General features: G+C 55.3%; 4 protein-coding genes across 4 annotated transcripts in view; all 4 read left to right on the top strand.

Moving 5' to 3' along the window:
- Positions 1-2795, top strand: part of MONBRDRAFT_7561 (uncharacterized protein) — a gene marked incomplete at both ends in the record, with an annotated part of 3879 nt that extends 1084 nt beyond the window's left edge. Inside the window, 8 exons of the mRNA XM_001745084.1 lie at positions 390-526; positions 635-722; positions 842-1123; positions 1408-1462; positions 2026-2149; positions 2257-2333; positions 2428-2592; positions 2733-2795. Of these exons, the coding sequence (XP_001745136.1) occupies positions 390-526; positions 635-722; positions 842-1123; positions 1408-1462; positions 2026-2149; positions 2257-2333; positions 2428-2592; positions 2733-2795 (991 nt within the window). The remainder of the gene's footprint in view (positions 1-389; positions 527-634; positions 723-841; positions 1124-1407; positions 1463-2025; positions 2150-2256; positions 2334-2427; positions 2593-2732) is intronic.
- Positions 2796-3759: 964 nt separating this feature from the next.
- On the top strand, positions 3760-7060 carry MONBRDRAFT_24750 (uncharacterized protein; the record flags this gene model as incomplete). The annotated part of the gene is made up of 11 exons (XM_001745083.1): positions 3760-3889; positions 4165-4319; positions 4430-4565; positions 4675-4751; positions 4932-5185; positions 5302-5383; positions 5474-5510; positions 5774-5852; positions 6026-6426; positions 6567-6632; positions 6786-7060. The coding sequence occupies 11 exons, from the start codon at positions 3760-3762 to the stop codon at positions 7058-7060; spliced, it is 1692 nt and encodes a 563-aa protein (XP_001745135.1).
- A 581-nt stretch (positions 7061-7641) lies between these two features.
- On the top strand, positions 7642-9656 carry MONBRDRAFT_18770 (uncharacterized protein; the record flags this gene model as incomplete). Its single annotated transcript, XM_001745082.1, has 10 exons — positions 7642-7808; positions 7948-8015; positions 8107-8181; positions 8296-8388; positions 8542-8602; positions 8725-8771; positions 8898-9002; positions 9153-9221; positions 9345-9437; positions 9555-9656. The coding sequence occupies exons 1-10, from the start codon at positions 7784-7786 to the stop codon at positions 9654-9656; spliced, it is 738 nt and encodes a 245-aa protein (XP_001745134.1). The 5' UTR covers positions 7642-7783.
- A 2066-nt stretch (positions 9657-11722) lies between these two features.
- On the top strand, positions 11723-12415 carry MONBRDRAFT_20747 (uncharacterized protein; the record flags this gene model as incomplete). The annotated part of the gene is made up of 2 exons (XM_001745081.1): positions 11723-11827; positions 11941-12415. A coding segment is annotated over one exon (432 nt), but the record flags the coding sequence as incomplete, so codon positions are not given.
- Between the last annotated feature and the right edge of the window lie 63 nt (positions 12416-12478).

Genomic DNA, 12478 nt, shown 5'->3' with positions numbered 1-12478 from the left:
AGATCTGACAAACACATGAATACAACGGTAAAGAATGACACCTGTTGTTCAATCTGAAAATTTGAATTTTATCTCTCTCTCTCTCTCTCTCTCTCTCTCTCTCTCTCTCTCTCTCTCTCTCTCTCTCTCTCTCTCTTTCTCTCTGTCTGATGAGATTTTAAAATTTTGAGGTCGGCAGCAAGTAGCACCGAGGCAGCGGCTGGTCGCGGAGGGTTGGGGGGGCGGCGAGCTGGCTCCCGCAGTACCTGAAATGGTGTAGAAGATGTTTCAGTCTCGATTGAAGAGTGACAAGGAATGGGGGGCGGGGTTTGGTTGTTGTTGCTTTCACCCGCATCTCACGACGATCCCCCGTCCCTGTCACCCGTGCTCTCTCCCCTTCCCGACCTCAGGGCAAACAGGATGGATACCACGACCTCAAGCTTTGTGGACAGCGATTTTCAAACGCCAAGCAAGGTGTTTGGGTCCTCTGGAACGGGCACCGGTGCTGGCTACAATGGCCGATCCCAAGCTGCTGACCTTGACCTGGGTACAGGCTCGACCCTCCCGCGCGCTCCCAGCCCAAAAGCAAGAATCCGTGGTTCCTGCCCCGCGCCGGACTGATCATCAAACCTCACCTGCACTACCATTCTTGTAGATGCCCTGCGCCTGAGTGGCGGCAACTCAGGAACGGCCTCCGACCTGGCTCGCCAGTCCCTCTACCGCCGATTTGACCCCGCCTTTGCGTATGATCAACCTCCCTGCCCTCGCTCCCGCCTCACCACCACCAGCCACCCACAAGCCAGCTGATCCATTGCTAACAGCCCGTCAACCCACTCACGGTTGGCCATACACTGTACATCAGGAGCCCCGCCAACACACCCGAGCCGGCCACCTCAAAGACCAACTCTGCTGCCGCCGTCGGCGCGCCACCGCCGGGCAAGCTCCTGGACATGGCTACCCCGGAAGCAGTTCGCCACCACCGCCAACTCCCGTCGGGCCCCGGCACAAACTCAGCCACCCCCACCAACCCATCCGTTCCCGATTTCCTCTCCACAACCCTCAAAACCCATTCAGCCGCCCCCACAACCCCCTCCATTGCCGAAGCCACCCCTTCCAACATCATGGCTGCCGTCATCCCCTCTGGGTACGCCGACCTTTTTTTTTGAGAACCTTGCGTGTTCACCATGTCCCTGTCCATATCCCTGTCCATGTCTCTGTCCCTTCTTCTCTGCTTTCTCTTGCTACTTGGAGTGATGAAGCTCGCTCGCTCCTGGTCCTTCCTTGTCAATCTTGGCCCAATGCGCGTCGTGATTTGTGTGTGGATGGGCAACGCCTTGCTTTCCTGCATGAATATTGAGCTCGACAGCTCGGTCGAGGCCAAAAGCCCTCACCATGTGCCAACTGCTCCTCTTTTCCTCTTCACGGCAGTGAATTTGCTGGTCGCTCTGTCGAGGAGCTGATTGAGGAACTGCGCGTGGCCCAGGTATGCTCGTGCCAGCCCCCTCTGAACCAGCGCCTCATTTCGATTTTCAAAAGATATCAAGCCCCAACCCAACTAATGTTCACATCCCCCCTCCTGGGCCGCCCGGGTACCCGTGGTTCCGCCCCGCAGCTGGAAACATCCGAGTTACGTGATGAGAATAAGCAATTGGCTGGTCAGGTGGAGACCTGGAGCTCTGCTGCTGCAACATATGAGTGCGTGTGACGCTCCCATCGCAAATCACTCGACGCGCGCGCTTTGCTGATGCTTTGCATAAACACACACACACACACACACACACACACACACACACACACACACACACACACACACACACACACACACACACACACACACACACACAACCAAAACCCAAATTTGTAGAGACCTCGTCAAGGGCTTCCGACAGACCATCGAAGAGGGCGGCAATTCATCGCGTGTCAAAGTTTGTCCAGCCTTGCCTCGGCCGCGACCAGGAGAGCGAGTCTTCATCACGCTTGGCCCACCCTGGGATGTGCGCAACGGCCATCTCACCATTTGACGTGTTTCTAACCACCCCTCGCCAGGAACTTGAGGCAGAGCTGGAGAACAAGGAAACCGAACTACGATATGCCCAGGCAGATTTGCACAAGGCTGATGAGTCATACCGGGCCCTGCACGACCGATTCCTCCGAACCCGAACCAATATCGGTCCGTTTGGCCCAAAGGCTTCACCCCCAAACCCCAAGCTCGCTTCCCCCACCTTTATTTATCCTTTTCTTTGACATGACCCACCGTGCTGCGCCACGTATGAACAGAGCACCTGCAAGAAAACGAGCGCAAGCTCAAGCAAACGGTCACCGAACTTCAGAAAGTTAACGAGCAGCTACGCAAAGTATGCACCGTCGTTCTTTCATTGTTTTGTTTTGTTTTTTTCTCTTTTTTTCTTATCCCGACTTTGCCCCCCCCCGCGCGATGTGGACCAACAGGAGCACCAAGCCATGGCGGACAAGATTGCCACGCAAATCAACTCGGTGAACCAACACATCTCTGAGATGGAAAGCAAGCATAGTTCTGAGCTGGCTGCTGCCGAGACCAAAGTTCGCATGGCACAGACTCGGCTGGAGCAGACGCAACGCGAGCTCGAAAACAAGGTACTGCCCTGGACGTGAGCCTGCTTTGTGCTTCGCGGGCATCCCTGGCGAATGAGCCGGCGCATACATATTTCACATTCGAGGCGCAACTGTGGACGCCTCACCTCATTTCTGCGCACCTGGTGTTATCGCCTCTCCAGACGCAGGACAACAAGGAGCTGCAAGAAATCTGCGACTCTCTCTTGGCGCGTATCGAGCAATGAGGTCAAGCATCATCCAGCCGCCCGCCACCAACTTGACTACGCGCCCTTTGGCGTCTTTTCAAGCGCGATGCAATGCATTATTTTGCCCGTTGGCAGCTCATGAATGTTTGTGTGGCCGAGCTGGGCAGACCTGTCTGTGGATCACAATCATGTCCGTTTGTGCTTTGTCGCCTCCCCTGATTTCCCCTGCCGTGTTCCGTCCTTTGTTGTTTTGTCGTGTACATCTTTGCGTTTGTGGTTTCAAGTCGTGGCTGCGACCCTTCATGACGAGTCGAATGGTGCTTTGGCGCACTTTGTTGGCTTCACATTGAGGACGCGTCGCCCCCCGCCCGTCGACCTTTGACCCTCCATCTGCTAGACAGCCAGAAATTATCTCTTGTAATTCATCCCTTCCGATCCCTCTGACGCTGATCAAAACGTAGCAAATCCCAAATACAAATACACATACGCACTCATCGCAAGTCGCTCTGTGCCATTTTACCTCGGTTCCAACTCGAACCCAGACCCAACAGCCTGCCGCCATAGCTGCTGTCGTATCTCGCGCCTCAAGGCCGACAGAGAAAGAAAGAGAGAGACGGGTTCTCATGAGAAAAACAACAGAGAGATGTAAAAGTTCATAACAAAGCGCAGAGAAATTAGTGGGAAAATCAAGGCAAATCAGAGACAGACGCACATGCATGATCACATTCAGAGATGGAGAGAGAGAGGGGTGTGTTGTGTGTAATCAACAACGGTTGATGCAAACGTGTCCCGCTTCCTCCTGTGGACGTCGATTTCTCTGACATTCTACCATCAGTGAAGAAGCATCTCTCGTTCGACCTTGGGTTTTGCCTTATCAATTTTTGAGGTGGAGCACGATCCTCTGGAAGTGCTTCGTACACGACTCACTACCTCTTGTGAATTCATTTTTTTTTCTTTCTTCTTTTTCTTTCTTTCTCTCTCTCTCTGTGCGGAAACGTGTGTGATGGCGGCAACAACGACCACGACCCTCGCTCCCGACGCCGCTGACGCTGCCGGTACTGGTACCGGCAAGGCCGAGCCGGTAGCTGAGGACGGCGCGCAGAAAGTGGACACAGAGGACGGTGCGCTCAACGGTGAGTGGGCACATACCAGCGCCAAAAGTTGCGATCGCTTCTGGTTCTTAATCCGTCCGTTGCGCTGCTCTCAACGTTTTGCGGCGAAAGCAAGCGAAGGGAGGGCTCAAGGGACCGAACCCCGGGCTTGGTGGGCTCTCGGGCAGGGAAGAGCGTCGGACAGGGGGAGGCTGACAGCTATCTTGAGCTGCAAAGCCTCTTGTTGCCCATCAGCACGGAGTAAACTCATGAGTTGCCCCTTCTCTTTGCTCGTTCGGGCCTTGGACCCCGACCAGGTCATGCGGGTACTTCGGACAACAGCGACGAAGCACGGGCAGCACAGGAAGAGCAGCCCGATGACGAAGAGGTCGATTCGGGCGACGAGGATGAAGACGACGAGGATGAGGACGATGAGGACGACGACGAGGATGACGACGACGAGGATGACCAGGTGAATGGTCGAGCCCGAGTTATGAAACACTCGCAGACGTTGCTGCCTCCCTCTTCTGCCCGCGCATGCCCTGGCATCTTATCCTGACCTCTGCGCTGGAAATGTTATAGCCGGTCGATCGCATTCTAGGGCGCCGCGGTTTACTCGGCGATGAACAGGCTGAAGCAGAGGCTGAATCTGATGCTGAGGTTGATACTGAGGATAAACCGACAGACAAGCACGCGGCACCCGCCTCGCCCCGTAACAGTAAGATGCCTTGCCTCGGGATGAGCATGCCCCTGTTTTCTTTTCTCTTTTCTCTTTTTTTTTTTTTTAGCTCTGTCTCATCCCTCACCCTTCATCGCCCTTTTCCCAGGCTCACAGCTGGTCTTGCCAGCCCCGACGGGCTCTTTGGACTCCCCCAAACCCTCCAAGGAAGAGACTCGGGATGCGGTTGGTTATTTGTTTTAACCCCACTTGTGCCCGCTCCTTGTGCAAAGGGGCATTCGCGGGTGTGCTGCGTAGGCCCACTGACTTGATGCCACCGACGTCGTCCGTGCTCTTGATTGGGCTTGCTCACCTCTGTCCATCTTGCTGCCTTTAACCCCTTTTCATCCCGTTGTCCTCAACCAGCCTCGCGACCCGCTAATGCCGCCACGAGGTCGCTTTTATATGCACGATGACCGCTTGGCTCCCAGTCCACGCGGTCGAGGCCGTGGTCGTGGTCGCGGTCGAGGCCGCGGCCGCGGCCGGGGTCGGGGTGCAGACAATGCCGATGCCGAGGGACAGACATCTTCTCAGGAACCCGATGCGCGTCTAAACGGACACGCGGACGATGCCGAATTTCGGTCCCGCCAAATTAATGGTCCTGCGCAGGATCGTGCTGGGTAAGAGGCACCTGCATGGATACGCACAGTGGACATCAAGATGGCCGAGCTTGTCTGTCCTCCCCAGACGACGCGTCTTCTTCTTTCTAACCGTGCCGTGTGTCTCATCTTGATAGGAGCCGCAAATCGCGTCACTTGTGGGATTCGCATACGGATCAAGGGGCATGGAAACATGACAAGTTTGAGGAGCTTCAAAAGGTTGGTCTGCCCTCGTCGTGTGCCGCGCCGACCCCCACGCAACTTGCTGCCGGTGCGAATTGCTGATGTTCCTTGTCGTGACCGCGCTAGCCCAAGCGCAACGAGCCTGACGATGGCGAACAGACAGGTATGGTGTGCCGCGCACATGCTCTTTGCCGCGTGTCCATGCCGCGTGTCCATGCCGCGTGTCCATCCCGGTCTCCACCCGAGTCTCAAGCCTCTTGGCCGGTCCTGCCTCGGGCTTGGTCTCACTTTGATCGCTTCTGGCTACAGGTCGACGAGGCCGGGGTCGGGGCCGGGGCCGAGGTCGTGGGCAAGGCCGGGGTCGCGGTGATGGCACGGCTACCGTCCACCTCCCAGCACCCTCTCCTGTATCACTGCCTGCTTCAGTGTCCACTGCGGACGCAGTATCACAACCCGTAGCAGCGCTGGAGCGTGAGCTGACCTTGCAGCTAGATGAATCACCTGCGTACGTCGTGCCTGCTCATTTAGAACAGGCCAAGTTGTATTGTCTTTCTTTTTTTATTATCCCGTCTCACTCAGTACCGGTTTCCCTTTTTTTTTTTTTTTTTTTTCCTTTCATTTCCTGTGTGTGTTGTTGTTGTTGTTGTTGTGATCGCGATTGTTTTTGGCAATGTGCAGCGTTACGTTTTCGGCCCAGGCTCAGGCTCAGCTGCAGGGACTGAAGCTGGGTGCGCCCGAGGCTCCGGCTCGCCAAGAATTCGACGGCACAGAGGAACGGGATCAGTCGACCGTGACACCGGCAGCAGCTGCCAGCACGGGGGTCACGGCGCCCCGCTTCTCGGCCAACCGCACGGCTGCCGCCTCGACGGCGCCCGCAACGGCCACCTCTCCGGCCGCCTCGACCCAAGAGCGCCTTCAGGACATTCGTAGCCAAGTGCAGCCGGCTGCCGCGGCACATCGTCAGACGGCGCCACGCCGCATGTCCCCCCATCAACAACGTGCCGCTGCTGCCGTCATGGCCCAATCCTACATGCCGGCGCAAGGTTATGGGATGATGGTTCAGAACCCCTATGGCCCAGGTGAGCTATGCGTTCCCTCTTGATTACGTGCATCAGCAGAAAGATGGTCAGGGCTAGAATTGACATTCTGGTGTGCCTTGCACAAATGGTATTGTGGCATCCTTTCATTTCTTCAGTCGTGTGGCCATATGCTCGTGTAGGCATGGTACCCACGACACAGGGTGCAGTCTACGAGCACCAGCCGTACATGACAGCAAATGCCGCACGTACGCTGTCGCTTGGCTTGCCCGTCGCACAATGCCCGTCCTGCACGTTTTTCAGTGCTCATGTGTGCCGTTTGCAATGATGGCTTGTGGCGATGTGCCCTTGCGTCCCTGCGTCCTTTTCTTGGACATGCTCGTTTTCCCTCTTTCTTGTAGCGTTTTATCCGACGATGATGCCCATGGATGGCATGGCTGAGCCTTTCTATCCATCGGCGGCCATGATGCCCGCCCACACGCAGTCATCCAATGGTGGTTATGGCATGGGCCCCGTCTACTATCCAGATATGTCCGGGGCTGCGTACATGGCCGCGCCGTACGCCATGCAAGGCGTCTACTCCCCTGGCGCCGTCGCCCCACCACCAATGGGCCAGGGCTCGGTTCCCGGCATCCCCAGCCCCTACAAGGCTTCTCGAGCTGTCCAGATTGATTGATTAGCATTTTTCATCCCTCCCCCCATGTTTTGTTCTTGGTTGGAGTTGTGACTTTAGCAACGAATGCCGCTTTTCTGCGCCTCTGCGCCTCTGCGCTTTCTGTGTGATGGAAAGGACAAAGCACCCCACCACGTCGGGCCCCGCTCGCGGTCCACGTTCCGCTCAATCCATGAAGAAATGACGATCGTTCTCGCTGCTTCGGGGTCATTTCCGTTACTCCACTATAACTTTTGACCCCAAATGTCTTTCCAACATCAAATACATTTGGTAGTGAGCCTCTGGAAGCTGACTGACAGCTGGTAACCCGTCCGACCGAGAACAAAAGAACGGTTTTGTGCGGTTATGTTGTTTTGCTGTTGTTGCTGTTCCTCTCTCTCTCTCTTGTGAGTGCGCAGCAGCGTAAAATGGCAGCCGGGGTAGACGAGTCTGCCCGGGGGATATCAGTGGCTGGCAGGGGCGCAGTTCTTTCATATCATGGCCTTCTTTGGCGGTGGACCGGGGTTGCATTTGTAATTCCGTCTGAGTTGGATTGACGAGGGCGGGCTAGTGTCTCATCGGGTTTTTGTGTCGCTCAACAACAGGCTTGCCCTGTGAACGACGTACCTCCTTGTGGGCTTGAGCAGCAGCAGCAAGTGGCCGGTCACAGCCATCGGTTCTGAGATAGGAGGTCTTAGCATCTCCCTTTGATCTGCGTGGCGGGGCCCGTCATGCTTGAACGCTACCATGGCCGATAAGCGCAAGCTCCAGAGTACGTGCTCGTTTTGCCCCGAGCCTGGATGGGCAGCCGAGACTGGAGCGGCGCTTCTTGAGCGTCAAGGCCATGCACATCCCCTTCTCTCCCCTGGCCTCGCATCGCCTCACGTTACATCGGTTGTGCCCAACTCCAGCTGAGATCGACAGGGTGCTGAAACAAGTGTCCGAGCATTCTGAGATTTTTGAGGACACATACGATAAGGTCGGTCTTGCCTTCGCCGAGCCTGTCGTCCTCTATCACACCCGTGGCCACCCCGATCTGATTCGTGCACCCACCCTGAGGGCCCCAACAGATTCAAACTGCCACCAATTCCAACCAGAAGGAAAAGTTTGAGGCAGAGCTCAAGAAGGAGATCAAGAAATTGCAGGTCAGTCATGCCAATCCCCACTGCGCTTGCCACGCCACCACTCCTGTGCCAATCTGCTTGCCATGCCTGTCTCACTCCTGTACTCGGTTTCTAACTGATGCGTCGCTGGGACAGAAATTCCGCGAGCAAATCAAATCATGGCTCAACAGCAGCGACGCAAAGAGCATGGCCAAAGTGCTTGGCGAGACTCGCAAGCTCATCGAAAACGTATGAGCTCACACTCGTTCGCCACTTGACGCCTTGAGACAATGGCCGTTTGTCTCTCGTGCAACTCTTTCCCTCCCTCGCTCGTACACACGCGGCTTTTTGGACCATGCGCTTTTCTTATCTGGCTTTCGCCCTTCCCTCTACCTGCTTCAGCAAATGGAACGTTATCGTGATTTGGAACGAGATGCCAAGACCAAGGCTTACTCCAATGAGGGTAAGAGGGCTGCTTTTGAAAGGCATCAACCCCACGTCTGCCCAACCCCCTTTTGGCAATTTCGCTCAGGCAAACAGAGGGACGTTCTGCGCACAACTCACTCATCTGAGTTCCACTCGCAGGTCTGGACAAGCGCTCAAAACTTGACCCTGAAGAACAAGAGAAGCAGGTATTGCCCGACCCGTCGCCAATTCTTGACCCCTTCTCTTATTTTGAGTGTCCCCAAAAAGTGAACCCACCTCTGGGCCCCTCGTGGCCACTTCTTGCATGAACACTGATTCCTCGGTACGTTTAGGACTGTCGAGATGATCTCAACCGATACATTGAAGACATCAAACTGCAGGTCGACATGATTGAGGCAGAAATCGAAACGACTAGCAATGCCAAGCGGAAAAAGAAGGTCTGTGCCTGTCCTGCTTAACTTCCCCCGGAGACAATCGTGCAAATCTGGCAGTTTGCGTCCGAGGCATCTCCCTGTGGCCATGCGGCATGACGGGTGCGTCTTGCTCCTGGATCTGACTTTGTCTTTCCTGTATCATTGCTTCTTCAGACGGAAGAAGTTCTCGAAGCACTGCAAGCTCGGATAGAGCGTCACCAGCGCTTGGTTGCAAAGATCGAGGTCAGTCAGAGCTAGGGTTTCCATTTCGCTGGCTGGCAGGAGTAGGCACAGTTGAAGTGGCCCATGACGGCCCGTGGTGGTCTTACCTGACTCTGCACGGATGCGCGCAACGCGTTGCTTTAGATGGTGATCCGTGGTCTTGATAACAACAATCTCGAGCCCAGCCAGCTTGAAGATGTCAAGGAAGGCATTGAATACCATATCAATGACAACACGGTCCGTCCCTGAATTTGTCATTCCTGCACTTCCTGTTTCAATTCTTGATTTGCTCCTCCACCCTGATTGTGAACCGGCGATGCGTTTTTGGACCGTGGGCTGTCGTCATTTCCGCAGGATCCGGACTTTGTGGAAGACGAGTATCTCTTTGATGACATCGAGGAGCACCTTCGCGCTGTTGGCGTACGTCAGCCCCGGCTGTGCCATGCCAGCTGGTAACCCTCCCCATTCCTTTTGTGACCTATTCCCCCTGCCCGCTTTATGTAGGCCGTGGCGGACATTACCGGCCCCACACTGGGCGTGAGTACGCTCAACCTGGGTCACGACGATGAAGCCCGCCCAGACTCGGACGACGAGAGCAAAAAGAAAAAGGACGAGAAGAAGAAAAAAACAACCAAGAAGAGTCAGTCTCGCTCGACGAGGCGAGGCAACGTATGCAGCCTCTTGTTATGCGGCCACAACACTCACCAACCCTTGCCGATGGCCTCTCTCACATACGCGAACAGAAAAATCCAAAGAGAAGGATACCAAGGATGAGACCAAGAAGAGTCGCGCTGCCTCTGAATCGGTCAGCCTGGCGCAAATGATATCTCTGTCGTGTGTGCGGATGGAGATATTTTACTTTCAATCAGGCTCACTCTTGCGCTGCCTCATTGACAACTAGCATCTGGAACCCGAGCCTGAGGCTGCGGCGGCTGCTTCCCCAGTCGTATCGCGGGTTGAAAGTGCGCCGGCCGCCACCAAGACGCCAACAACTCCGGCGCCGGCCTCGCCGCCACCCTCCAAGGTAAGCCGTTTTCCGCCTCGTCGAGCGTGTTTGCCCTGCCGTGCTCGCCGTTCTCGCCTGTGGACCCCGAATCGCCAACTCGCTGCTGTTCGACCTGTCCTCTATCTCCCCTCCACTGTCTCGCTTGGCTCTCCTCTCATCTTGTGCTCGATTTCTTGTGTTGCGTTTGCTCTTTTTTTTTTTGTTTTGTTTTGTCTCCTCTCTCCATCAGTGGGGCAAACCCGTCAATTTTGCCAAAATTGCCTCCAAGGGTACCGAGAGTGCTGGGGCTGCCGCAGCAGCCACTGTAGCAACGGCTCAGGCCCCTCTTACCCCACGCTCGCTCCAAAGCACGCCGCCCTCCATGCCTTCGGTAGGCACCAGACGCACTTGAGGCCAATATGTTTTCCCTAAAGACTGAATCAACCTACCCACAATTTGCCCTTGGCCCCCGCTCGACGCCTCACTTATTTTCATTCACCCACTCAAACGCAACCTCTAGACGCCTTCCGCCGCTTCCATCGCCTATTCGGGCGCTGCGGTAAGTTGACTTCGCTTTCAGGCACATTATCTCTTGTCCACATTGGCTCTGGTCGGCCCGCGTTGATGAAAACCCTGTGTTGGTATTCGTGCAGCTACCCGAACTCCACGAAGAGGTGGCATCTCCAGCCACCGCGGCGCAATCGCTATTGGTTCGTTGAATCCGAAACAAGATTGGACGCGCGCCACTTCTGACATGGTTGGCCCGAGCTCATGCCCCCTAATTCCTCTCGTTTAGGATGGCACCCATCCTCTCATGGCAGAATCCGGAGCTTCCCAACGGGGATCGTCTGGGGTACGTTTGGTGCATGCGCTTGTGCCCATGTTAGCTTGTGCAGTTCCATCTGCTGTGTTGGATGAATTTGATCACTTTTATTTATCCTAACGTCGATTCTGATTGCATCGATGCACCACGTTTGATCTTGGCAGGCCACACCGGACGCCGGCTTTAACTTCCCAGCGACCGCTGCCTTTCCATCGACTTCCGCCCCGTTACCTGACGTACGCAACTGATCTCATGCTGACTCCATGCCTTTCCCGCCGCTGCTTACAGAGGCGGGCCTCTCACCGCACCGCCGCCCGATGCCTCTCCTCGTTTCGTCGTTTGCTCTCCACATCTAGACGGTGCAGGCCCGGGCCAAGATGCTCGAGGTTCGACCTTGTGCCTGCAAACTTCACCCCTTTGCAGCTCCTTCGCCCTTCGCGACCAGCCCGGTATATCTGCCCGCATGCTTACATCCTCTTGTTGTTCTGCATGGCCGCTGAGCAGGTTTCACATCGTTTCAAGCCCGAGTCCGCGGCCGAGGGCAAGCCTTCGGCTTCCTACACGCCCCGCCACCCTTTTCCCACGCCTCCATACTACCCCACGCAGCCGCTGTCTCTTTTCAACGAGTCAGTCCACCGCTGCGACCCCCGCCATTTCCTGTGCTGTCTGGTTGCAGCTCATTTTATCCATGCTGAAACGACCCAATGTTGCAGACCTCGCATCTATTCGCAGCTGGACACCAACACGTTATTCTTCATTTTCTACTACCAGCAGGGTACTCGCCAGCAATATTTGGCGGCACAGGAGCTAAAGAAACAAGTGTGTCCCCGTGCGCGCCTTGCTTCCCAGGTTTTTTTTTTTTTTTTTTTTTTTTCTTTTTCTTTTTTTGTATTGCCTCTCACACGTTGCATTCGCATTTGTTGTTTGGCCAGTCGTGGCGCTACCACAAACGCTTCCAAACCTGGTTTCAACGCCATGAGAAACCCCTCGAGATCAACACGGAACGCGAGGTGGGAAGCTATCTCTACTTTGATTTCGAGTCTTCTTGGTGCCAGCGCAAGCGGGACAAGTTTGTGTTTGAGTACCGATACCTCGAAGATGAAAGCCAAATGCCTCAGGTGTCTCCCGGTCCCGTGGCTTAAATACGCGGCCTGGGTTGATTGGAATGCGCAGTGCGCTTCTTGTTCGTTTGTCCGTTACGTTCTTGGGATGTGTTGGAACATCATCTGTTTAACGTTTCCAACTTGTTTTGCCCCCGTACTACGTGCCCCTTCTCTTGTCGTTTTGGTTTACCTTGTCCTGTGTCACACGAGCATGTGCTTCGTTGGGTGTGACTTCTTCTTTGCAAAGCATTGGGTGTGTGCGGCTGCTTGTCCCAATCTTCCACAAATCCACGTCCACATCTCGCTTTAAGTGTCATGCACAAGTTAAAAAAAATCCCCACCTGAAGGAAAGCTTGACGGTGTAATC

The sequence above is a fragment of the Monosiga brevicollis genome, genomic scaffold (genome assembly GCF_000002865.3).
Source record: "Monosiga brevicollis MX1 MONBRscaffold_7 genomic scaffold, whole genome shotgun sequence".
In the NCBI taxonomy this organism is placed as follows: domain Eukaryota; class Choanoflagellata; order Craspedida; family Salpingoecidae; genus Monosiga; species Monosiga brevicollis.
Note: the sequence above shows the minus strand (reverse complement) of the source record. Positions and strands in the feature narration are given on the sequence as shown.